The 26,765-nt window shown below is 35.6% G+C and overlaps 1 protein-coding gene across 1 annotated transcript in view; it reads left to right on the top strand.

Annotated features, from left to right (window-relative positions):
* Positions 1-26,765, top strand: part of KCNC2 (potassium voltage-gated channel subfamily C member 2) — a 189,504-nt gene that overhangs the window by 157,293 nt on the left and 5,446 nt on the right. Inside the window, exon 3 of the mRNA XM_054580125.1 lies at positions 23,886-24,813. Coding sequence (XP_054436100.1) covers positions 23,886-24,813 — 928 coding nt within the window. The remainder of the gene's footprint in view (positions 1-23,885; positions 24,814-26,765) is intronic.

The following is a 26,765-nucleotide window of genomic DNA, read 5'->3' as shown; positions in this document are numbered from 1 at the left end:
TACAGCTTTAGCAGGAATTTTTTGAAAACTTACCTAATATACATAAGATATAGAACATAATTCTCAATAAGAGAATAAGTTATGAACCTAACCATGTAAGATAAAGAATGGAAATTTTGAATTGTTTGTATGACAAAATAAATTTATGAAAAATTATCAAAATAAAATTATAAATTCATGAAAAAATGTATACCATCATTTTTTCAATACTCTTTTATTCATAAATCTGGTACTTCTGAGAAGACAGGGAGGTGAGGCATTTACTGAGCACCTCCACAGCCAACGAGCGGGGCTGTGGAGAGTTGTAGGGTGTGCCCTATGAAGCTCCTCATATCTGAATGTGTAAGTGAGGAACTGAAATCCTCTCTCTCAGTTCCTTAAACCATGAGACTTGTAGAGGTACAGGGAAGTTTTTACAAATTAGTCTACCCAGAGCTGATGTTTATTTAAGTTGCTGCAAAAGTATCTTTTTTGCTAGAAGAGACCCTGGCATTATGCAATGCCTTTTACATAGATCAGATAATTTTGAGGATCAAATAGTAACTATAGAAAAAGTTTTATTATCTATATGCCTAAAGAGAGACACAGCCTAAGTAAAGTGCCTGGAGTTATACGAACAGTAAATGGTGAAGACATGGTTCAACTCCAATCCTGTAAAATTTATTTCTACTATATCATGAAACTCTAATTAGGTATGGGAAGATGAAAATTAAAAACTGAGAAAAATAAATATAAGACTTAATGTAAAAAATATGTCTGTCGCTAAGAAGTGGACTATTCATTTTAAGGCATGTATTTTTAATACATAATTTTCTGTCCTATGGGTATATTTTAGCACTTTAGTCTGAAAACGCTTTTCAGAATATTTGTACTCTTCATCTACTTCCCACAAATGCTATCTTAACATTTATAATTTATGAAATTATTCTCTCTTAAACTAAATATAAATCTTATAAAGGGTGCATATAAATAAAATGTACTATAAATACACTTACACATTTATATAGTATCATAGATAGTACTGTATTTATAACAGGTAAAGTTTTTTTTTTAAGTTCAATTTTTGAGAATCACACCTTAAGTATTGAGATGAAATGGCACTGTAGGTGTCAGGCTATAGAAATTTTCATCTGAAAACATTTAATTTCTTTGAAAAAATTGCAGTTGCAACTTTTAATGTTATTTATTATTTAATGAGTGACTATATGTTGCTTAAAATGCAATTTAAAGAGTTATTATATTTTGTTCAAAAATGTATCATAAACATATTTTTGTATTAACCAGATGAATATTCTTATTAATGGCATTGTTTTAACTTAGCTTAAATATTATAGTTTAGCTAATGATTGTTAACAGATGCTTTTCTATGCATGAATAAAGGCACCAGAGGGAGAAGTCTCCCGTGTCTCATAAAATTTGTTGCAGAGGAATCGATTAGATGCTGTTTATTGCTTTCTTAATATATAGATGGGGCTGCTAAATTTTTAAAGGCTCAAAAATTGACCTTCTGAGTCCCAACCTTACTATCCTGGGTCTCCCTGAACAGGAAAGATGCAGACAGTGTAGCTGAGATATAGAGGAGATATTAGCTCCTCATGAGCTTGAAGCCTCATTTAGTCCAAAGGTTTATAGGAAGCTCTACTTAGAAGTGGAAAGTGTGGGAAGGCATGCTTTTTTCTTGATATACCCAGTTAAAGGATGTCCTTTTCTCCCTTCAGTGTTTGGTAAAAAAGAATAGTTATGTTACGGAAAGCCAGACTCAAGACACGATTCAGGGAACGGAGTAAGCCTTTATTCACACGCGCGGGCTCAGAGGAGGCAGTCTCCAAATTCTGAGCCCCGAATCGGGGTTAGATAGGGGTTTATAAGCCCTAGCATTCCGGGCGGGAAACGGATGGGCTTCCCAGGTGGGGGGAAGGGATTAGCATTCAGGTGGGAGATTGATGAGATTGATGTGCTACCCAGGCGGGGGAAGGGATGTGAAAACGGGCTACAGGAACAGATAAGCAATGATTAACAGTTAACCTGGGAGGGGTCTCTGGCTAGGCTGCTCCTCCCAAGTCATCTTGCCCTTATCAGTTAAATGAGCCCAATTATAATTAGACAGGAAGAACTGAAACCTGAAATAAGATCTCTGTAAACCACCAAAATCTGTCCACAGAAGCCTTCTGCAACAACCGTATTGTATAGTGAAACCTTTATCCATTGGAATTATTCAACGGAAACAATATTCTAAGACTTCAGTAAAAATTGTTTCGATTTTTAGATTACATAAAATTGAAGCTATGTTTTGGATCTTTTCACATTTTTCAATAGTTCTTTAGTTTTAATTCTCTATTAAGATGTGTTCACAAATAAGTATGTTTTTTGTTGTATATGCAAGCTCTTCCTTTCTACTGATTTCTTATCTTCTGCCTATGAACATACTTGAAATATCTTCTAAGAGAAGAGCAAAAAACTAAGCAAAGACAAAGAGACCTTCCTTAACTGTTCCTCTCCTTCAAGACTTTGTTTTGACTATCTCTTTGGCATTATAGGGAGTTTTGTAAAGAATAGTTACCTTGCCTTTATTTACTCTACTCCAGTCATTCCTGAATCTGTTACAGTTTGCTTCTGGCATTAACAATCCCATAAAAGAATTTTCATTCAGGTCATTGATTATTTCCCATTATCCAAGTCCAAAAACTAATTTTAAGTTCTCTGATTTTTTTCCTGATAATCGTAACTATTAATTATGCTCTACCCCTCAAGTCTCCTTTCTCCTTTGGCTTTTTGGAAATCAAACTTCTTATCAGTAAAAATATAATTTTTCTGTCAGTAGGCAATACCTACAGGAATAAGGTACCCTTGATTTGTCTATGTAGCTTTACTTCTTATAATTTCTAACTCTGCTTTTTTACTAATATTTAACCTCATTAAAGAATTCTTAACAAAATATACCCAATTTTTTTCTCTTTTACCTTAGAACTAAATCTTGAACCTGTTTCCCTTCTTCATCTTAGTAGCTGCTGCCATGGCTTTAACCTTGCATTCATCCTCTATTACTTAGTTGATTGGGACTCACTTATTTTTAGTCTTTTCTTCCCAAATTTATTTTTTCATTAATTAAAATTATACAAAAGTAAGGACTGTTTATGTCACTACCATTTTCAAAACACCTTATGGGAACCTTTGTTGAACAGAAGAATACACTGTGGTTATTGTGACACTTAAAGCCATTCCCAATTTCGATCCTACTCATCCCCCATCTTTACTCCGCAAGCAATTGCCCCTGCTTCCATGGCATGACCTCCCTCCAGATGTGCATACTTTGCTAAACTCTACCCCAGACTCACTAGAGTATTTTAAAATTGTGTACCTTTTATATTTATTTTCTTCTCTGAGAAGCTATTTTCCAGCCTCTTTTTTATATTAAGAGGCACTCCATGTGCATAAAGCAGAGGACACAAGAAATAAATCATGCTTTTTGCTCTCAAAGAGCTCACAGTTTGTATGGAGTGGAAGGAGGGAGGATGTGAGGGACACTGTCAAATTGGTAGGATATCACTGGAATTCAGAAAAGCGGCAGCTAATCTTGGACATAGGAGTTACGGAGAGAGTAGCTATTGCTCTTGAACACATTCTCCAAATTGATGACTTTTCAAATTTTTATATATACTTAGAGCAAGTAGTTAAGTTGGAATCTATTTTCAGTGCTGCTTTAGAAGATTGTAGATATGATTCTCCTTCTAACCCAACTAAACATGCAAAAGAGAGTCAAGGCAGTCTTTTTAAAAGAACAGGTGGAATACAATACCTACTCTATCGTGAAGCCCTTGTGTACTCTCCCAAGAAGATTAATCTTTTCTATCTGTCCATTTCCGTACCACTGTTTACATCTGTCATGTTTGCTGGTCTGTCTTGGGTCTTATATATTGTAGGTGTTCCATAAGCATTGGCTGAATACACATGTAATAGACTTCTGAAATATGACTTGATGTACTATAACATTTTGTAATTTATCTGTTTGTGTGTAAAATTTTCATTAAAACTATATCTAAATACCATGTAAGTTAGAGACCTTGCCATAAACTCCCTAGATGATTCTGGACATGCGATCTAACTTCTAAGGCTTCTTTTGTCATCTATAAATCAAAAAAGTTGGACAAAATAATTTTAAAGTTCCTTACAGGTTTAAAATGTCCTTTCCTATGTACTTGTTATAGCTAAAAGGAATTTGAATACATTTATTTGGTATATTTAAGTTTAAAATATCATTTAAATGACATCCTATTAAATTTAAAAATTTTTATTTGCAATTAATTAGTACAAGAAACATAGGTCAATTCCAGGTCTATAATATATTGGAGTTATTGAAATTAATATTTAAATGTCATTTATTAAATGACAAATGACTACTTAAGGAGAAAGAACTTATGTCTTAAAGTTAGATTCATGTAGTGTCGCTATGTCATTTCAGTAGTAATAAGATGCTATTCCTTTCAGTAAAATTACTTGAAATTAAATAAGCTATTTGATTTAGTTACTATCAAATCTTTCATTTTTATATGGGAATTAGCTGTTTTTATTGAGCACCAAATATAACCCAAGGGCTTAAATTATCTAGGAAACTTAAATTTAGTCATAGGTTGTGACATCCATATAAGTCAAATTTATAATGTAATAGCTCTATTAAGAAAACACACTGTTACTTCCAGTGGAGAAAGGAGCACATTACAGTTCAATCTTTATCTTTGTTGGGAAATATTAATCTTAACTATAATAGAAATTGTGTGACAACAAAATTTGTAGCAAAACTTAAAAACGCAGAGGAGAAATTTTATTGTAACACATTAAACATTGGCTAACCATAAAAAAATAGTGCTCATAAATATTGAAGAAATCAGAAAATGATAAAGAACTCTGAAAAGAAAATATTACTATCATAAAGTTAGGTCATCTTGAATTATTCTTATATTTTTTATAAAAGATGCATACATATATTTAATATTGTTTCAAGGTAAGGTTTTGATAATATACATCACATTGTTTTAATTGGTGCAAAAGGGATGTGTAGCAAACTGAAAACATGAATGTAATTTTACTTTAAATAATCAAGGCAAGCCCAATTCTATCAAATACTGTCTCTGAACATCAACAAAATTAAAATTGTAGAGAAAACTAATGATAGCTGATAATAGTTTTATATATATTAAACTATAAGTACAAGTCGTATGTTCATCAATTTCAAAAGTGCGGTGCAAATCAGATCTCACTGGGGCTTCCCCTGAGGCACCCCGGTGCATTAATTACTGCATTTGCATGGCCATTGGCATCTTTTGAGGACACTGAGCCAATAATTATTGACCATTATTGTTTGAATTTCCACTAGGGAATTATTAACTCTCAGTGGTCCTGTCATGTGTTACCATCAAAATCTATTTTTCATGAACTAGTAGTAATGGTATTTAATTTTGTATTTGTTTTTATAATATGAATGCTAGCTTATAAGAAAATAAAATTAGTGAATGAAGATTCTTAGATGCTCATATAATAAAGAAATTCACTGATATTAGTTTCTTTTTTCTACCTACCTAGTTGCTTATGTTATTTGGGGAAATATACTCACAGTTTCATAAGTTTTATAAAATATATAATATTTGTTGGTGCTATGCCACAACACACATACATATAGTGAAGTGTATACACCCACAGACTAAATAATGCATACTAAAAAATATGCCTGGAGTAAAGTTGTAAATCATATACATTAATAGAGAGTTAGTTCACAAAATTCCAGCATGAAACTTCAAAAACTGAAAAAACAGAGAAAACATTCTCTGATCAATCACATTCAAAGTTAAAGGGTGATATACCTGACAGAAGAAATAAACTTGGCAATGACAGTTTTGAGCTTAAGTTCTATTCTCATTTCAAAATTCACCCTTGAAAGCCACCATGTTGTTGAAAACAATTGCCAGCGCTGATAATACCAGAGCGAAAAAGTCAATGGAAGAAATTTAAACCTGTCTTCTAATAACAGTAACAAAAATCAGGTATGTCATTTCTGTATCTTCTCTATAATCCATATGATTTAGAGAAATATTCAGTCTTTCTACTGCAATTACATGGAATGCTTAATATACTTCTTGATCAGTAGAATTTAGTATATTGTCCCCCAGGAAATAAAAAAGTTAAAATTATATCAATAGTAATTGGGACACCTCTTTAAAACCATAATATTTATAACATGGAGCCGCACAATGAAACATAAAAGGTGTTATGAGAAAGTAATATTGTCTTATGTGACTTTTTCCGGCTTTAGAATCTTTCAGGACCAAATAAGGGAGATAGCAATTTATAGCACTTTAGAATAGTGTAGTAATGGAATAAAGGAGCTAATGAGAGATTATTTTAAAAATAGAATTTAATAGACATAAGTGGCATGTATTGATTTTTGCTTCTCTGTATTTATCTATCTTGGAATCTAGTTTTAGAAACATAATAAATAAAATTGTTAAACATGATGAAAAGTTATTTTTAGAGTATTCCTATTTTAGGTGCAAATAGTTAATAAATCATTTTTTTAACACCAACAAAATGAAAAGTATGGAGTTGTTTGTTGTAAAGATGTAAAATTCATCCAAGTTGTTATGTATCATTTTTGAAAAAAGAATAATTGATTGTGAAAATTTAGACATTGGTAAAGAAGAGTAGGCATACTTGATGAGTCTTGCCCTCGCATCTAATTATTATCATCTGCTTCTCATTGGGTTAAAACGTGTTCATGATAAATTGTGAAATGCTTTGTCCTGTTTCTTGTCCATATACATTTTTTGCTTCCAAAATATATAATAAGAAACTTAAGGATCTCAAATGTTTTACTAAATTTACCACCAGCATTGTTAATTATTGTTTATTGAATGAGGTATTTGAGGTGATTTGTTCACAAATTTTATGCAATGACAGCATACTGCCTGTTCAGCTCTGTGCCCTCAGCCTGGTGCTAACGCACACTTATCGCTGTCCTACTTCTCTCATTCTTCGTGTTGAAAATCGTCTTTGTATGCAGAATAATTGCCCTTCCAGGATCAGGCAAGGCAGGCAGATACTCTCGGAAGGCTAATAATTTGGCACCAATTCAAATCATTTAATGATTTCTAATTTCCAACTGCTCATACTACTCATACAACTGGGGAGTTTTTACCATCTCATACTGCTGGCAAATTGTCTTGCTTGTAGCCCGCGCTCCACTATTCTTCAGCCACTCTGTTCCTGAACGTGAATCTGTGCCCCCCCTTTCAGATGTTCCCACCCTGTAAACATCTATTTTAACTCCTTCCTGCACCTACAACAACCTGGGCCATGATGCTCTTCATCTTCTCTCACTTGGTCCCGTGAAATCTGCAATCCATGTTTACTATGAATTAATTCAGTCAGTGTTACAGACTGAATTTTTTCTCCTCCTCACCCCCAAAATTCGTATGTTAAGGCACCAGCTGCCGGTGTGACTATATTTGAAGGCAGGACCTTTAAGGGGTAACAAAGGTTAAACGAGGCCATAATGATGGGGCCATCATTATGGGGCCCCAACCCAATGGAACTGGTGTCCTTGTAAGAAAAGGAAGAGATACCAGGAATGAACGCCCACAGGAGAAAGGCCATGTGAGGACACAAGGAGAAGGTATTGATGTGCAAGTCGGGAAGAGTGGTCTTGCTAGAAATCTACCCTGCCAACACCTTACACTTAGACTTCAGCCTCCAGAACTATGAGAGAATAAATTTCTGCTGTTTTGTTTGTCACTTAGCCTGCACTACTTTGTTATGGTTGCTTGAGCAGACTGACACATCCAGATTATTGTTTACTTTCCTGCCATTCTTCTATGTCCTTTCATAAATACAAATTAAATTTTCCTGTGTTTGCTTTCAATTAGTGGTTCCTCCTTGTGCGATTCTTTGAAAAGAAGTACTTGTCACTTTCTTCCCTTCTGCCATGTTCATACCACTGTCTGAAGCTCTCTTCATTTGAAGTAAAGTTTGTAATTGTACTTTTTCCACTTAGATCATTCCTTCTCATTGGAATTACCCACGGGATGTCTGAATCTCCTCCAACCTTACTTATTAACATCAAACTTTTTAACCTACACTTCTTTTAATGTTATTCTCCCCATTAATATCCACACAAATTCACAATTCTTGAATTTACTCATTTGTTTAATCTTTTTGTTCCACTTCATTACATGTCATAATGGTCTTAGAGTTATTTTATGTAAAGACCTTGCACTCTGGGCAAAGAAAGGCTGTGATGATTTTAAAATATTTCCCTAATTCTTGATAATTCTTTTTGCAAGAGGGGGAATTTAATTTTCCCATTTTGAATATAAGCCGGACTTCATGATGTGTTTCTGACAAATAGAATATGGAGAAAGTGATGGTGCACCAAGTAACTTCTGAGACTAGGTCAAGAAAGGCATCCTACTGTCTTCTTTGTACTCTGTCTCTTTTGGATTTTACATTCTGGGGAACGCAGCTGACATATGATGTGGATACTCAAGGAGCCCTGAGGTAAGAAACTGAGACCTTCTCTCAACAGACAGTGAGGAACTAGGATCTCCCGCCAACAGCTTGTGAGCGAGCTACCTTGGAAGCAGACCTTCGAGCCTCAATTAAACCTCCGGATGACCATGACTGCTGATGAAAATCTTGACGGCAACCCGTGAGAGACCCTGATCTAGACCCACACACACTGACCCTGACTGATATGAAATTGGGTTAATAGATATTTGTTGTTTTAAGTTGCAACATTTTGGGTGTTATATTTACAGAGCAATAGATAACTGCAACAATGTCCAGAAGCATGGGAACAAATAGACTAATTAGAAGACTCTGGTAATTTCTCAGAGATGATTGCTACTTGGACTCTGGTGAATTAATGGTTTAGGCAGTGAAGTGAGGAGGAAAAGGGAGGCACCAAGATGATCTCTTAGTTTTGACTTGAGGAACAGTGTTCCATTTACAGAGGTAAAGAAGATGACGGGAAGAACACATTTTAGGGGAAAGAAATTTTTAAAAAATGGTGAGCCTATTTGAAATCAGGCCCTGCGACAAAGACAAGAAAGCAATTAAGCAAGAAAGCAGCCTAAAGCTCAAGTGAGGTCAGGGCAGGATGCATGAATTTGAATCACAGGCAAATGAATGTAGGCTTTAATAATTGGACCATATCGCGGCAACTAAATATAGAGAGGTTTGGAGTGAAATTTTATGTCACTCCCACATTTGGAGATGAGGTGGGGAAGAATACCAAGCAAAGAAAACTGGAAAATATTGTCCAGGGAAGTGGGAAGAAAATCAGAAGAACATGGTATCCTGGAATTCATTTAGTGAGAATGTCTCAGAGGCAGAGCACCTTTAGCTTTTACTACTTTTGAGAGTGTGAACATAAAAATATCCAATGGAGCTGGAAACAGGCTTACAACTGATGACCTCCACAGGAGCCAGGTATTCTAATTTGAGAAATAGGGACGGGAGGCAGGCTGAGGTGGGCTGATGGCTGACTTTTAAGTATTATGTTTCTTTTTATTGAATAAACTATATTTTTAATTTTATTTGAAGTATTTATTTTTATATCATTTCTTCCATGTAAATTGCATATTTCTTGTGCACAGCAGTGTATTGGTTTCTCCATAACTCACTGCAGAGAGCCTTCAACTTAATAGTTGGACAACAAATATTTATTGAAATGACTTACACACTCTTGTATGACCTATAAAGAAATTGCAAAACAGAGAAAAACAAAACTGTAGGGCACTAAAATAAAATCCCATGAAGGAATATAACCATTTGGAAGGGACTTATAGGTATGTAAGAAAGGGTTCCTTTTCTGGTCTTAGTTCTTCAAAAGCTTACCCTATCTAAAGGAATTCTCAAATTCATAAAATCAAAATCAACAAAGCATTTCGGATATGCAAAAATGGTTAAATGGCATTAGAAAACTGATTTTCTTAGTATTCTTTAAAATTTTTCTATACTAAAAAAACAAACAAACCCCAAAATGATGAAGCAGAACAAAATAAACAAAGCCTAGATAAAATTCTGGCTGTTGCCAGATAGTTTTGAAAATAAACAATAAGGTGATAAAAAATAGAGCATGAACAAAACTTGAAAGCATGATTCAGTTATCTGTTCCCAATTAACTAAGCTTTCAACCCATATCCTAAAAGAATTGTTTTACATTTAAGAATGTAACCATTGAAGTCATGGATGTCATTTTAGCGAATACTTTACTGACTACATTTTTAAGATTCTACATGTGGAAAAGAGACACCTTTAGGTTTCTTTCTAAGTCAGCACTGTGCAAGCTCAAGAGAATATTAAGTGTAGTATTTTCTAGCTCCATTAAATATTCAGAAGCTTTTCTTCTGTTGTTTCTATATCAAGGGCAAGTCCTATAAACCTTGCTCTGAAAGCTCTGAAATTAGCTAAATAACCCATGAAAACAATCATTTCTTTCTTCAGCTAAAAAATAGAGATTAAAAGAAAAGCATATAAAGAAGGAAGAACCTACCCTCTACTTGCCCATTCATACAAGTTTCAAAGTTCTTTCGATACTTTAGGCCCAAAATGTGTAGTTACCTTTGTTTAAATAATAAAACACAGCTACTTTTTAGCCAGAAACATTTGCTTAGTTATCTTTGCTTATTTAGAACCAGCATTTGATTAGTAAACTATTTGTTTTGTAAAGACCTTGAAAAAGTACCATATATAAAGATCCATCAGACAGATCAGGAATAAAACTTAGGAATGTCCCTTTCTTGGCTTTATTGTTTTTGCACTACTGATGACCAAAGTTTAGCATGTGTGTGTGTGTGTTTATAGCCATATATGTGTATAAAACACTATAGGAATATTATAATACTTATTTTCTAAGTATGTACGTTCAGTAGAGTTGAAGATTCTTATAGAAAGAAAGGTGAATCAGAGAAGCAATACACATTACAAAACAGAGCTTTGATCTTGGCCTCTATGCCTCAGTTTACTTCTCTGTGAAATGGAATAATAGAATCTACTATGCAGTATGTTTGCAGGATTAAATGAGATGAAAGGTATTTTTAATACAGATGTGCTCACTGACTATTACCTATTAGTATTAGTAGTGCTATTATTTTTAGAAGAAGAAACATACAGTTTATTTGTTGGGGTTGCGATCTTTTAAATGGCAAAGGCAGTATTGCTCCTGGCATCTTAAAGCTATTACTAGTGGGTTTTTTTTTTATTATTGTCAGTTATTAATCCTATAGAGCTGTTATCAGTGCTATGACCTGAATTGCTTACTTTCCTGACGTTTCTTAGGAAAATGGATGTACAGTTAGACTTTGGGGATAGAATTTGTTTAAAATAATACAAAACAATTGGATATATTGCTGATTAGTTATGGACAGAAAATGTCTATTTAGATAATTTTAGTAATAAATTCAGGAATATTCAGTATTAACTTTTATTACTATGTTCTTTACACTTTCAAAAAATATGGTTCAGTGCAGTACTACCTTTTTATATTTTCTAGAATTAGCTCATTTTGTTTATTCTTAGAGCAGAGCCAAAAAATGTTTAAATTTTTAATGATTTCTATGGATGAAACTGACTCAAACCCTTTTGAATGGGTAGTGTGTGTGCGTGTGTGTGTGTGTGTGTGTGTGTGTGTGTTTACTTGACACTCATGCTTCTCAATACCCACTAGCTTGTCACTCCCGAAATCTCAATTCTCTTCTCCTTTACTTAAACTTCACCAAGAAAAACTAATGATGTCCTAATTATCTTATCCAATAGGCTTTTCTCTATTTTTATCTCCTTTGAACTCTACAGAAATTGACATTGCAATCCCTTCTCCTGAAGCATTGTGTTTTTATCTCTGACATTGCCCTGCTCCTGGCACTGAAACTGACAATCTGTTTTTTGAATTAGTCTTATATTATAGTCTTTTTAGAGTAAGTAAAAGTTTATATTTTTCTTCATATGCTGTTGTGTTCATAAGCCTTCTTAAAAATCCATCTAGAGGAAGCAGGTGGGTATAAATAAATGAACCAAAATAGAGTTAAGCCTTATTTATGGCGTGGCCAGAGTCTTTGCTATTACTTTTTGTAAATGTTTATTAAGCACCAACTCAACCTCCTTGACATAGAATACAAATAAAAATTCCTGCTGGCACAAGCTGGTTTTCTACCAAAGGATCAGAAAATATTACACAAATGAGGTAAGTGCTATAGCAGGGACATGAATAGGAAACTACAAGAGAGTGTTTAATTTTGCCTCAGATTCCAGAGATTCTTTTTTAAAGACCAGGTGATTTGGGAGTTGAGCCTTGAATACTAAGTAGTTTTTTGTTAGTCCTTCAAAGACAAGAGGTGTATTTCAGAAAGAAGAACTGCATGTACAGAGGCATGAGAACTAGAGCACCTGTACATCACAGAGAATGATAATATCCGCAGTAGAAATGTGTGTGAGGTCCACAGGAAGAAAATTCTTGAATGACATACTAAGAGCATTGTGTGTTATCCTGTAATTGGGAGTCATTAAGCTATGTTAAGCAGATGAATGACATAATCATATCTGGTCCCTCAAAGGAGTGCTTATTCCTAGTACTCCAGAAAAAGCTAATTAAAGGCAAATTAAAAGTTAAGCTACTGGCACTGGGAATGAAGAGAAGGGAGAAAAATACTAGAGATATGTCAAGTCTGAGAATCTATAGGATTCAGTGATTCAACAGATGAAGGTGTGGGGAAGGAAAAGGAGTCCAAGTACTGAGTTGGTTAATTGGTAAATGATGGTTCCAATTAACAGAAGAATATAATGGAATAGGAAGATCCGCTTTGAGCAAAGTGTTGGACAAGTCAAGCTCGAAGTTCCTTTGAAACCACCAGTGATAAAATGTATAGTAGTCCCTGTGACGGTTAATGTTCTTTGTCAGCTTGACTAGGCTGAGGGATGCCCAGATAGCTGATAATACATTATTTCTGAGTGTGTCTATGAGGGTGTTCTTAGAAGAGATTAACATTTGAGTGTGAGAACATACATTTCATTAAAAAAAATTTTTTTTTTAATTCTAAAAGGAAAAAACTAAGAAAATTACATTGTTTTATGTTTTTGTAAATCTCATGTCTGGCTTAATAGAAAATGGCTGGTTCTCTTACATACTTGAGCCTTCACTCTGTCATATCACATGTCATGTAGCCTCTGGAAAACTCCCCTGTAAACTAGTGAGATGATGAGAGTAAAAAGGCAAAAAAAATGCATTATTATAAAACTAATTTTGATTTTATGGATCCCTAGAAAGAAATTTGAGATTCACTAGAAGTCCCTTTGATAGCTGTTGATATAGTTAAATTGCTAAGACAAGCAACACTAATGTTGACTTGTATTGGATTTCCAATTACATAGCCAGTCAATCCCTTCCAGATTTTTAAAATGGCTTTTTTACTTCTTGTAACAAAATTACAAGTTACACAGGAACTTTTGTTTTGTGGAATATAGAAAATTTGCCTCTGCCCTCTGGGAAGAATTTGCAACTATTTGCAAGAGTGACCACTCCCATCAGGCAGAGGAGGAACAACAGACACTCTTGTGTTCTGTGTCCACACAGAGATACTGGCTGAACCAGACCAGGGTGGACCAGAGGGTCCTGATTGAGGCTGAGTAGCCAGCAAAAGAAAATAGCCACTCAATAAAATAAACTTGAGGAAGAAGGAGTACTAAAGTCCTAACAAATACGTAAATATGTGTGGCAAAAGTCTTGGGAAGACTTAGCATTTGACTCCCTGGGCATAATGGCATGTTTTTAGAAAGGATTACTGAGCAAGTAAATAGGAAAAAGAGAACAATAACATTTGAGACTGGAGTTTGGGACACCATTTGATATCCTTAGACCAGCAAAAGTGGCACCGCACGTGTTGATGTAAGAAATACCCAAATCTGTAAAGAATTTTTATGTTTATTTGCACCAGACTAACTACAATTGTGGGAAACAAAATCTCAGTGGACTGTGATTTTGATCCAGAGAATGGTAGGTTAGGGAGGCAGTAGAAAGCAAAGTGAAGAAATCTCAAAAATTTGAGAAAGAGTAAAATGAAGACACCTATACTTCTTTTACATTGATGGGTAAAGGATAGTTAACAATTAATTTGCAAAACATAAAGACAACAGTGGGGGGGGGGAGGGTGCGGGTTCTGTGGTCTCCAAATCTGCTGGGAGGTTGTACCCTGAGGGGTCCAGAACACAGGCCTTACTTTGACACTCCAAGTGTTATCATAGGTAGTTAGCTAATTATTAAGAAAGGTGAGCAAAAAGAATTAGATATCGAGTTTAATAAACCAGGGCAGCATGAGATTATCTGCTTCGCCAGGAAGCTACAGTGTCACACCTCAGGGGATTACAGGATTGCTCCGCCAAAGGGATTAAGGCTCCTCCTTTCCTTCTCTGGAATGGTTTGCAGCCGGAGGATGCAAGGGGAGGTGCTTGACCCAAGAAGCTTTTCAGTCTGCCCTGGGGAGAGAAAAGATTGGTTAGGAGGTGGACCCATAAAAAACCCACAAAAGCTTGGGAAGTTAAAAGCTTGGGTTCTTTTGAAAAAACATTTGGTCCATCCCAGACCCAAGCTAGTATAATCCTAGGGAAACAAAAACTCTCTCTCTCTTGCCCACCTGGTAATGCACTTGCCCTTTGTGCCCTCTCTCACCCAGGAACACCTGACCAGGTGGGTCTAGCAAACACTGGGGCTGCAGCAGATGGTCTGGGCTCTGAAGGACTGAGCTTTTAATATGAAGCAAAAACCATGGACCCTGACTTTTGTTTTGGCCTTACTAAATACACAGTTGGACTTTTTCCATAGCAGGACAGAGGGCAATGGGACATTGAAAACCCAGGGAGCAGCTTCTATTTCCTCCTGAGTAAACCTGGCCGCACCACCGTCCCCCATGCATGGGTCTTTGAAGTGCTTTCCTTGTGATCCCATTCATGGAAGAGCCTGAATTGCACTGACAACGCAAGGGTACGTTATCTTAGATGCAAAAAGACAACAGAGAGGTTCACTTAAAGATTGAACTTTGTCAATGAATCTACTGGTTTAGGAGGTGCCTAACCACCATGACTGGCTTTGGGTTAGATATTTTTATGTTCAGACCTTCCTAAGTGGTTACCTTTGGTCTCTGAGTTTGTAAGGCCCACCATGCAGGGCTCTCCGAGCTTGTCAGGTGCTGTATGCAGCCCCTTTAGCCTCCACACAGGGTGGACAGACATGGGTGGCGTTGTGTAGCGGGGTGTCCAGCCCACAGACCGCAGGCTGTGTGTGTCCCAAGATGGCTATGGATGTGACCCAACACAAAATCATAAATTTGCCTAAAACATTATCAGGGGTTTTTGTTTTTATTTTTTTGTGTGTGTGATTACATGTTGCAGTGTATTTAATGTGTGGCCCAAGACAATCCTTCCAGCATGGCGACCCAGACATGCCAAAAGTTTGGACACCCCTGGAAGGAATGTTATAACCACAGCGCCATCATGTTGAAAGAAACATATGCATCTGAATCCGCAAACCTCTGGGGGGTGTTTATAAGCTGGTCACTTCCCTTTACCTTCAATTTTATCATTCCTTCACTACCTTCTCTTTCAACTAAGTAAACCAAAGATTCTTGGATTTCTTTTTGAAAGTGATTTTTAGCCTCCTGAAAGATATACTAAGACTCAAGGTAGATAGGGCTCAAATATATGGCCCTCTAAGTAATGCTAGGTCATGGTGGTATAGGTCATATTGTTCAAAGACAAATTGAACTATTTAAAAAATAAAGTTAAAACAAATTAATATATGTTAAAGGTGTGTATTTTGGGGGATATTTTCACTAACTGAAATTAAGGAATTACAATTTATATTCATGCTTATATTGTGAAATAATTATATGTATTTACCATTTTATGACTGAGAAGTGTAGAATTTATCTTGTCTAATGAAACAATTTTCAAAAATTATTTTTATGAAATATATTAGTTATACAAACACTTTAAATTTTCTTGTGAGATGTAGAGAGGCAAACTGATACTGCACATTCATATTTGATGACTTTTAATTCAACTAAACTGACTTTGAACACCATATTTCATTGTAATAATGCTATTGTAATATGTGTATAGGCCCCCTTTCCTGTATCCCAGAAAATTACAGTTGGGTGTGAGTGGATAAACCTTGACTGTAATCAATCAAAATTCCAGTGAAATTAGTCTGTGACTTAAAAAATATATATGTAGAAGGAATGGTGGTTATTTATATTGGACAAGGGTATCAAAAAACGTACATGGAAATGTTTATCAGAGGCTACATAAATTTCAGAAGCCAAAAGTAATACTTGGGTATGTTTTCTTGATTTGAAATATCTAAATGCTATATTTTAAATATCTATTGATACTCTTATGTATATATAATGTATGCATACATATAACACATATCCACCCATATACTTAACATATTTTATATGTAGCTACAGACATAAAACAATGTGTTATAAACACACATGATTATACACAGATATCTGAAGCTTAATCTTCAGCTTCACTCACTTCTGAATTTATAATCATGTATATGTATGGTGTCCACATTAAAGAAAGATTAGTCTTCTTCAACCCAATTCAGTACCATAAATGCAGTAGAATTTGTAGTACTCCTTTAAATGGTAAAACTTGGGTGAAAAAAATTCATTTTACCAGCCTAAGAGGAATCTGAAGTAACTCAACTCTGCCTGGAACCAGCAGACACGGGCACTAGTTGTCCCCGTTTGGCTGGCCCATGAGGATAGACTTACTAATGAAAGAGTCTTTTTGTTTCTCTGGAGACCGCGATTCTATGAACCACAGCACACTTGTTAATTATAGCAAAGCTAGTGTATGGGACTTGAATACATGCATAATTAAGAGCATCTGCCAAGTGTAAGGTGCTATAGAAAAGAAAAACGGCAAGCTGCCAATGTGTAATATCTACAGACTAGTAAAAGCAGCGTAATGATCACTAAAAATAAAGATCTACGTTTAATCCTCTCTGGGTCATCATTTTCTTTGAACTTTGTTTTAAAGTTAAACATATGATATATGATAAACATTTTTGTAGAAACATTAAACTTTTATAAAATCAGAATTATCCGTTAACAATCCACTCACCAGTGCCACCCTTACACCCAGACATTACTAGTGTGAAGGATGCAGTGTTTCTACTTCTTTGCATGCATTAGTTACACATAAAGAGATGGGGTTAGACTGCAAATGTTGTGCCACAGTCATTTTTGGCTTAGTGTTTCATTGGAGATTATTCCTCATCAGTGCCTATGGAGCTATGTGTCATTCTTTGTAATGCTGTATTATAGACATACCATCCACTCATGGATATTTACATTTTGTTTTGTACAAATAATACCTCAGTGAATGTTCTTCTATTACATATATCCTTGCACTTTCATATAAATATTTTACCAGAGCAAATTTCCCAAAGTGAAAATTTTGGATCAGAAAGCCCCAGGAGCTCAGATTCTTCAGTACTTAAAATCCCTACTCGTTTCCTGTCTTCATTTCATTATTTAGGAAGAAAAGTGGAATGGACAAAATAAGAGTGATGCAGTCCCGTTTGGAAAATATATAATGTCCTTGGAATACAAACTAAAAATAGATGTGCTTCATGTTGAATTTTAAAAACTGAAATTCCTTAACTTATGTTTTAAGTACCTTGTCTTAAAAGTACCATAGGATCTCACTTACATGTGGAATCTAATGAACAAAATAAAACCAGAGGAATAGACACATGGAACAGACTGACAGATCTCAGGGGTGGCAAAGGGACTGGGAGAGATTAGCCAAAAAACATATATGCAGATATGCTTAGCGCCTGAGGTGAAGGCTGGAGTGGGGCAAGCAGGGGCCAGGTGCATGTGGGCATAAATGGGAGAAAATGGGGGACATCTGTAAGAGTGTCAACATTAAAAAAAGAAAAAAAAGAAGCAGCAATTATTTTTGAATAATTTCCTCACCTTTTTTTTTGTTGTTGTTTTCAAATGGATGGCAAACAGATTCTGAAGAAAAAAGGCTGAGCCCTCATAATTTCTACCAGTGGCTGACTTTCATAAGAGCAGCAGTGAACAGAAAAAAAAAAATAAAAATCTCCCTGTAATATTAATTTCCAAATGTTAAATGATCTCACTGACATTCGTTAAACAAATAGAGCTGAGTTTAATTTTTCTTCAGTTGATTTTTGTCTTTAAGGTTTGCAAAATACTGTATGGCGAGGTTTCTAGTTGTGAATTAAGTGGCTAAAATGAATTTTAAAGGACAGAGTCTGTGCGAGAGACAAAGGAATATTTACATATCAAAAATTTTTTAAAAAATTTGTTCTTGTATTAATTCCACAAGAACTGAGCACGTACTTTTTGCCTTTGGTCGGACCCTGTCCTTAGCTCTGGGGTTGGTTAGATGTTTCGGTCCCTGTCTTTGAACAACCAGTAGATGTGTGGAGTCATTAACAAAAGTGTGTGAAACTTGCTATAGTATCGGTGATCCTGGGCTCAGAGAGCACAGAAAAGGGCCATTAAAGGGCCTGATTCTCCTTTCACTTTGAAAGTTCTGACATTTTTGAATTAGTTATCAAGTCTAGTTATATTTAATACTAAAAGGGGAGAAAAATGATAAAGCATAAAATATACCCCACGCTCCCTCCCCTACTTTCTTTCAGCCTATTACACATACCTAGAGATCTACTTGAATGTTTTGACTGAGGTAGATTGACATAGTGCCTTCTATGTAGAACTCAGAGTCAGGACTTTCCTTTTCATGGCTGCTAATTGGAAAAAGGGCATTGGGCACTCTGTGGATCTAAGCATGGACCCTGGGCTGATGGAGGAAAGTTGACTTACTCATTGGACCCATAAGTCAGTATTCTAGCAGGGTTTTTCCATTTGAAAATGCCTGGAATGATATATCAGTTCCGTAAATTCAGTCAACATGACATGCCTTGTTTCTAAATTGTGATAATGCCTCATTTTAGTTTCATTTAATGCCTATAAAATTTGTAGTCTTACCACAGGGGAACAGAAAGAAAGATGACAATATGATTTTGTTTTCCAACTACCTGCTAAGATGCAAACTCCATTAACAGAACGAATGGAAGCTACTATTGGCAACATTTGGATCAATAAACCAGTTACATTGGCCTCTGCTATAAATTTGGCTTTTTTTCTTCAATATTTATACTTTATTGTTTCAATAGATTACTTCTTTGTTTTACATCATTTGTATTTCTATTAGGATGCACTCTACCTTATGATTTTGTTCATTTATCCATTCTTTCTTTAATTTTTCCATCCTTCTATTCATTCATCCAGCTACACTAAATGCTACCAACTGTGCCAGAAGCAAGAGATACAAAAATGAACATAACACCATTCTAGTCCTTAAGAGTTCAAAACTCAGTGGAGGAGAAACACAAAACCATATCCCCTTTTTCTTTTCTTTTTATTTTTTTCTTAATATTATTCAATCGAACTTCATATTCTCCTATTTCAGCTCCGCGCAGTGAGTCAGACACAAAAGGAGTCATTTTCTATATCCAAGTTTCTTTGAATGAAGTTCAGGTCAAGTGTACAGATTCCCTGCTTATGCAACCAAGTGTCACCTCTGGGTAATTCCAGGTCTTAAGGATTCTGGGGTCACCCTTTCATTTGACAGTCACACTCAGTTCCTAATACAATGAGTTCCTCTCCTTCACTTCATGGACAGCTCTGTCTCTCCTGATATTTCCAAGGACTTCCATGCAGACTAAATTTCTCCTGACTGCCTTTCACTCTTGTTACCACCCTATGTTTTTGAACCCCACTGTGTATCTTGCCTCCCATGGTTGACTGATCCCCTCTATTTGTCCTCCCGGGCCCAATACCTTTATTACTCAAAGCACTGAGCTGTTTCATACAACCTCCTTTTGCTGAAGGTATAAAAGAATGCCATCTTGAACTTCAATATTCTCATTAGTATCCCAAAGTTTGTCAGTTCTGTGTGCGGAAGGATTTCTCCCTTTCTTGCCCCCATATTAGAGGCCTTTCCTCTTTTCTCTTTGAGAACTTTTCCAGTTTCTTCTTTTGAGAATTCAACTTTTTTCAAACTTCCACACAGTCAAACCAAATTCCAATTTCCTACCGTGGTATTATGAAGCATATTTTAGTTCTCTGTTGCAACTCTCTTCTATATCATACCTACTGTCCTTAGTCTTTATATTTAAAAAAAAAAAAAAAGCTGTCTACCTGGGCTTTTAAAGCAAAATAATCTACTTCTGAGATAAATATTGTCTCCAGAATGCCAAAGCTTGTTTTCTTTTTTATACTCTTTTCTTTTCCTGTTATAGTATTGTTACACTCCAGCAGATTTACAAAATATTTAAAAGCTAAAGATATAGTGAACTATTAAAATCACAATAAAGAATGATACAAATAAAAAATTGTGATGTACTTTTAAGTATTGCTAATAAAAATATTGATAAATAAATGCAAGTTCCAAATGACTTATAAAAACAGACAAACAGCTCTTGATTTTAAAAGTTTTGTGTCTCAGAGTTGTGTATATATGTATATAGGGGCTGTTCGCCTGCTTTGTTTGTTCACGGGTATTTGTTTGAAAGCTAGAATGATGTCATAGCACACACACACAAAGGCACAGACAGCCCATTATTTAGGAGGTAGTAACCAATTCTTATTAAGGACCATAGTTTTCAAACTTCAGTATGCATAGCAGTTACCTAGGAAGCTTCTTAAATGTAGATGTCTTCTTCCTACACGTGTGACATCTGATACGGAAGTAAGGAATTTGCTCTGTGTGAACTCCCCAAGTATACTGAATGGATGAGATGTTAGGCCACACTGCTCTCCTAGGAATATGGGTACGCAATTTAAATGGTTTCCAAGTATAAGAGGATTCATGTTAGTTATTTCAAACACCAAATATGGTATCTGAAGGCCCTGTCGAACTTTTATTGACAACATAATAATTTGTTTAATAAATATAAACATGAAGTTCTATTAGTTCTTAGAGATAATAATTATATTTTAAATGTATACTAAAATATGTATAATGATAAATTATAATATTTGTTTAGTGCTTTAAATTGAAGACATTTTAATATATATCTTTTATTTCACATCGTCCTAAATGCTGGGGCTGGCAGCAATGATTTAAGATATGTGAATTATGCAGGTTTCCCAATAGACCAGCACTAAGACCCAAAGGGACACTACCAGCGGTCAGACTGCTCTAAAGGCACCTTGCAGCCTAATTTCTAAATCAAGGTAATATTTTTGGTTCACTTAAAGCTCTTGAGAAAAAGAGGTTAACCTTTAAAATGTCAGAGTCTCTGTGCTAGGTTAGGACTTATTCATCATGCTTTGAACAAAAGAGGCGGATTGGGAAACCTGCTGTTCCTGTGGTGTTAGAGTCGAGGTATCACTTGAGAAAGTGAAGTTGAAAAAGCCCAGACTTTTTGTCAAAGCTTCCTACTGTGTGACATATCTCTCCCTTTCCCTCAGGTTAGCCTCCACTCACTCCTCAAATTTTACTCTATTGCTATTTTCTCAGAGGTTTCTATGACCCTTCAGTCTAAATGAACTTCGTTTTGATCATTTGTCTTTATTGCAGTTACAACAATTGTTCTTGTATAATTTTTGTGGGGTTAATTATTTAATGTCTGTATCCCTAGTAGATCATGAGTTACTCCAGGACAGGGACTATCTTTATTAACTACTGTGAAATTAAGGCCCAAGCCCTGTGGTCTGGCACAGAGAAGCACCTGATACATACTTACTGAAAGAATGAATGAAACATAGAAAATGTCTGATTGGAAAAGCCCCAGTGTTTTGTATTTACCAGCATCAAAGCATACTAATAAACTGTCTTTGCTGCATGGCAGGTGGGCTGGTGAGCTTGGACTGCTTTTGAAAAAGCAATGCTGGAAAGTCCCACTGTATTCACTGCATGAACGTAGGTGGAGAGAGTTTGAGACTGTAAAGTTTACCTGAAAAATTGCTGATTGAGGAACACTAGAGGCATAAAAAAAGACATCATCATTTAAAGTATCTGGGGGGTCTTATTGATACTGTTTTAAGAAGTAGTTGAATTAAAAGTAAACTGTATTTGTTCAAAGGGAAAGATGGGTGAAAAAAACCAAGCTAATAATATCACAATATGTCTGGGAAAGACGTCAGATCATAATGTCAAAACCAAGGGAAGTTGGAAGATGTGCGTGGGAAATAAGTCAAAGCCGTGGGAATGACATGCCTTATTATGCTACTTGATTGCTTTACTAACTGACCAAGAGACAGTTCCACAATTTGGGTGTTTCTTTAAGGCAGATAGTCAAAGTCCTAAGAATTTTTTTCAGTCCTTTTGTATATCCCTTACATGTTTGGTGAGATTTGTATCTCTCACAATGAGGCTCCACCAGGTGTTTTTTTTTAAAAGGAATTGATTCCAATCTTATCTTGAAACTTACATCTTCTCTACAGCATGATTGAGGAGTTGGTAATAGGGAGCAGTCTTGGGTTTTGGATATACCCTGTTATTTCCAGATAAGGACCTCTTTCCACTTGGCTGATGACTTCCTGCTCCTGAATAATGTATCCGTTTAGACATTGAAGGACCAATCCCTTGGTACTCATTAAGCATGCTAAGTCAGAGAGCACTAAGAATCTGCCCGCTACTTTGAAAGCCTCTGGTACTGACTCATCAGTACCATTCACTCAGACAACTGGATTTCAGTTTTTTTAGATCTTTAATATTAAGAAGTATGTGAACAAAAGATAAATGTTTCAGCATTTGTATTCTACATTTGAGGCTTTGGTAGTTAATGGAAAAGAACCTAGGGTGAAACTTGTTAGGATAGTGTCTCAGGTCTATTACTTTGTAGTTTATGATTTTGGAAAAGTGACTTAAACTCTGTAGCTAATATTTCAACACTGTAAAATGCAGTAGAAATAGTGTTGTTATAAGTATGATGTAAGTTAATTATGTAAATTGCTTTTAAGACTGGTACTAGTAAAAACTACATAAGAAAACTTTTATGATTATTCTGTATTAATAGCTATGTGTACTCATATACCATTGACTGAAGAAATGAAAAAGTTGAGTAAAAAGTACTTGCAACTTTACAACATGATACTCTAACATTTGGAGTTCTTTTTCAGCAGGGGAAGAAATTGTCTTTTAATTTATTCCTTAGCTCTGTTTCAGCCTTGTAGCCTATCTTCCTCCCTAGATTTGATCTTTTGGAAAAGTCTCCACCTTAAATTGATATAATTTAAATAGTAACATAACTCAAAGTTTGGTTTTTTTTTTTCATGTTCATACTTGATGATAACTGGAACGTTTTATTATAGGTAGAAACCTACAGTTAAATCTGGGTGGCTTCCAAGTTTACATCAGTGTGGACTACATCTACTTTATAGATATAAAACTTGATCTCATACATGAAAATTCCTAGGATCATAAACAATATCTGGAACTATTTATTATTTTTTATTATTTATTTTAGCCTGTTGCCCTTTAAGATTCTTTAGAAGTGATTTTTATTGTGTCTTCACAGGTATCCAAAACAATTAAGAAATTGTTCTCCAACATAAATCCAATTTTTTACCTGTATAAGCTGAAAACAGAACTTGAAATGTATTTCATGTACAATGCTAATTAATGTTACCTGTACATCTCTTCTTTCACTTGAGCAACATCCCAAGGGAAATCTTCAAATAGGCTTTTATTGTTTTTCCTCTACAGGTACTGATGCTCTTAGCTTTGGATCTAAGTATGTTATGGTTTAGATTACTCTCTCTCTCATTTCTTTTTCTCCCCTACAGTTTATTGCTTTTGCTTCTTTATTCTTCATCCTGGTTTCAATCACAACTTTTTGCCTGGAGACCCATGAAGCTTTCAATATTGTTAAAAACAAGACAGAACCAGTCATCAATGGCACAAGTGTCGTTCTACAGTATGAAATTGAAACGGATCCTGCCTTGACATATGTAGAAGGAGTGTGTGTGGTGTGGTTTACTTTTGAGTTTTTAGTCCGTATTGTTTTTTCCCCCAATAAACTTGAATTCATCAAAAATCTCTTGAATATCATTGACTTTGTGGCCATCCTACCCTTCTACTTAGAGGTGGGACTCAGTGGGCTCTCATCCAAAGCTGCTAAAGATGTCCTTGGCTTCCTCAGGGTGGTAAGATTTGTGCGGATCCTGAGAATCTTCAAGCTCACCCGCCATTTTGTAGGTCTGAGGGTGCTTGGACACACACTTCGAGCTAGTACTAATGAATTTTTGCTGCTGATAATCTTCTTGGCTCTGGGAGTTTTGATATTTGCTACTATGATCTACTATGCCGAAAGAGTAGGCGCTCAACCTAACGACCCATCAGCTAGTGAGCATACACAGTTCAAAAACATCCCTATTGGGTTTTGGTGGGCTGTGGTGACCATGACTACATTGGGCTATGGAGACATGTACCCCCAAACATGGTCAGGAATGCTGGTGGGAGCCCTGTGTGCTCTGGCTGGAGTACTAACGATAGCCATGCCCGTGCCCGTTATTGTCAACAACTTTGGAATGTACTACTCCTTGGCAATGGCGAAGCAGAAACTTCCACGGAAAAGAAAGAAGCACATTCCTCCTGCCCCTCAGGCAAGCTCACCGACTTTCTGCAAGACAGAATTAAATATGGCCTGCAATAGCACACAGGGTGACACATGTCTGGGCAAAGACAATCGACTTCTGGAACATAGCAGATCAGGTAAGGCACAATTCCAAATGCATGCCATTAAATACTTTATAGACCAGTATGCCCCTTAGGTAGAAGGCAATCATTCTCATTTACTGCAAATGTTCATGAGTTTCCAGTTCTACCCATCCACAAAACTTGTGTTTGTGTCAGGCTTACAAATAGCTAGATCGTAGCTTTTCTAAATGAATTCTAAGTATTAGTCTGTCTAGCTGGTCTATAGAGTTTTCCTGCTTCAGTGGGAATGTCCTTTGCTGATGGTGCCAATATTTTCTTTTGCCTGTGTGTTGCATTTGTGCCAATGTTTCTTTGTTTCCCTGCACGATGTGATGGTATGATACTGGCCATTTTCCATCCTTCACCCTCAAAATGTTGATCTCCATATCATTTGGCTTGATGTGTTTGTCTCAGTTTTATCTCTGCCACATGGGGCCATGCATTTGAACCTAACTCATAAGAGGCAGTTACTTAAGAAGAATGGTTGTTTACTTTTCAAAGGCCTAAACATCAAAGAGGTGATATGGAAGATAACCCTTTTAATAACAAAGCTCTTCCCTAATAATATTCTGGAGAATTGATTAATTTTTCATTATTCTTAAGTTAAGTAGGATATCAAAATTATCCCTTTGGGTTGAGAAGGTGCTGTATAATCAGCTCACCACTATTCTGGAGATAGATGATCTGCTTTGGCTAATCAATGGCAATGTGGAATTTCTCTGTGGGATTTCTTTTTTATGCACTACCCATTGGGCTTTATTCTGTCCCACAACTTGATATTGGGTGAATCACTCTTCGACATTAGCTGAATTCCTACTCTTATTGGTTGTCATAGATTAAAATCTAGAATAGACTGACTAGATTGACTGTCAATTGATATTGAGTTTGTGAAAGTGATCATCAGTAGTCACCACCTCTAGTCTATTATGTCTGGTATAAGTTAAATATTTTGTAGGCTAAACAACTTAATTACCTTTTAGCCCAGTATAAACATTTAAGATACATACGCATTCACTATAACTTGGTTATATGTATTTTTTCTTATAGAAAAATTATTTGTGATAATTCCATGTCAATAATGTGCATAATTTAGAAATACCACCAATTAAACAAATCAAGAAAACAAACAAACAAAGGCAGGTGACATTTACAGTGGCTTTCTCCTTAGTTTAAACAAGTTTTTATGGAGTGAATGAGAAAAAATTGTGGCTGGAACTGAACTGCTTTTTAAAGATTTTATTCAGTCATTCTATTTAGTTAGTAGATTTCTCTGCAAATTCTGTCCATATATATCTGAAACTGTTCGGCTGAGAATGTCTTTAGGAAAGGTGGAGTTTAGTTGGTGTCGCTGGCCTCATCAGAATGTTCTCAGAGTACCTGTGCCTTGTGAAGGACAGGGAGGAAGAGCGCGCACTCTCAGCCTGCGGGAACACTGTTATAACAAGCTGGAACCCAGGCGGATGGGTTGTGACCATCTTTGGCAAGCGTACAGAAGTAAACAGTTTTTTCAAGGACATTTGGAGAACTTGCTCTTGTTTCGTGATGTTCAAAACTATTTTGTCACTTCAAACTAAAGAACCTGGATACAAAGTTTGTGAGCTTTGGGATTATTTTTAATATGATTTATGGGAAAAAGTACTTTCAGAAAATAATAAAAGTGTGGGTCTTAAAGAGCTGCAAAGACACTTAGTTTTTCTTTAAATAGGCTCCACTTAAAAAATAAAAAGGTTCCTTTTCACAGTAACGAGACTGCATGTCAAAAATTGTAAGATATCCATTTGTATACTTCTTCATTATCACACTTTGAATTCATATTAGTTTTGTGAAAGTAAATTTCTTATTGGACAGAATCTGAAATGGGATTAAAACTTCCCACAGAACATTTTTATCTCTTTCAATACATTTCCATTTTGGTCCATGTAAATTTTTGTGGTGAGTGATGAAAATCTTTTTCTTATCCTGATGTG

Source organism: Pteronotus mesoamericanus, unplaced genomic scaffold (assembly GCF_021234165.1).
Source record: "Pteronotus mesoamericanus isolate MK-2021 breed Mesoamerican mustached bat unplaced genomic scaffold, CSHL_Meso_final contig_56, whole genome shotgun sequence".
NCBI classification, from domain to species: Eukaryota; Metazoa; Chordata; class Mammalia; order Chiroptera; family Mormoopidae; genus Pteronotus; species Pteronotus mesoamericanus.
This window is presented reverse-complemented; position numbering and strand designations above follow the sequence as displayed.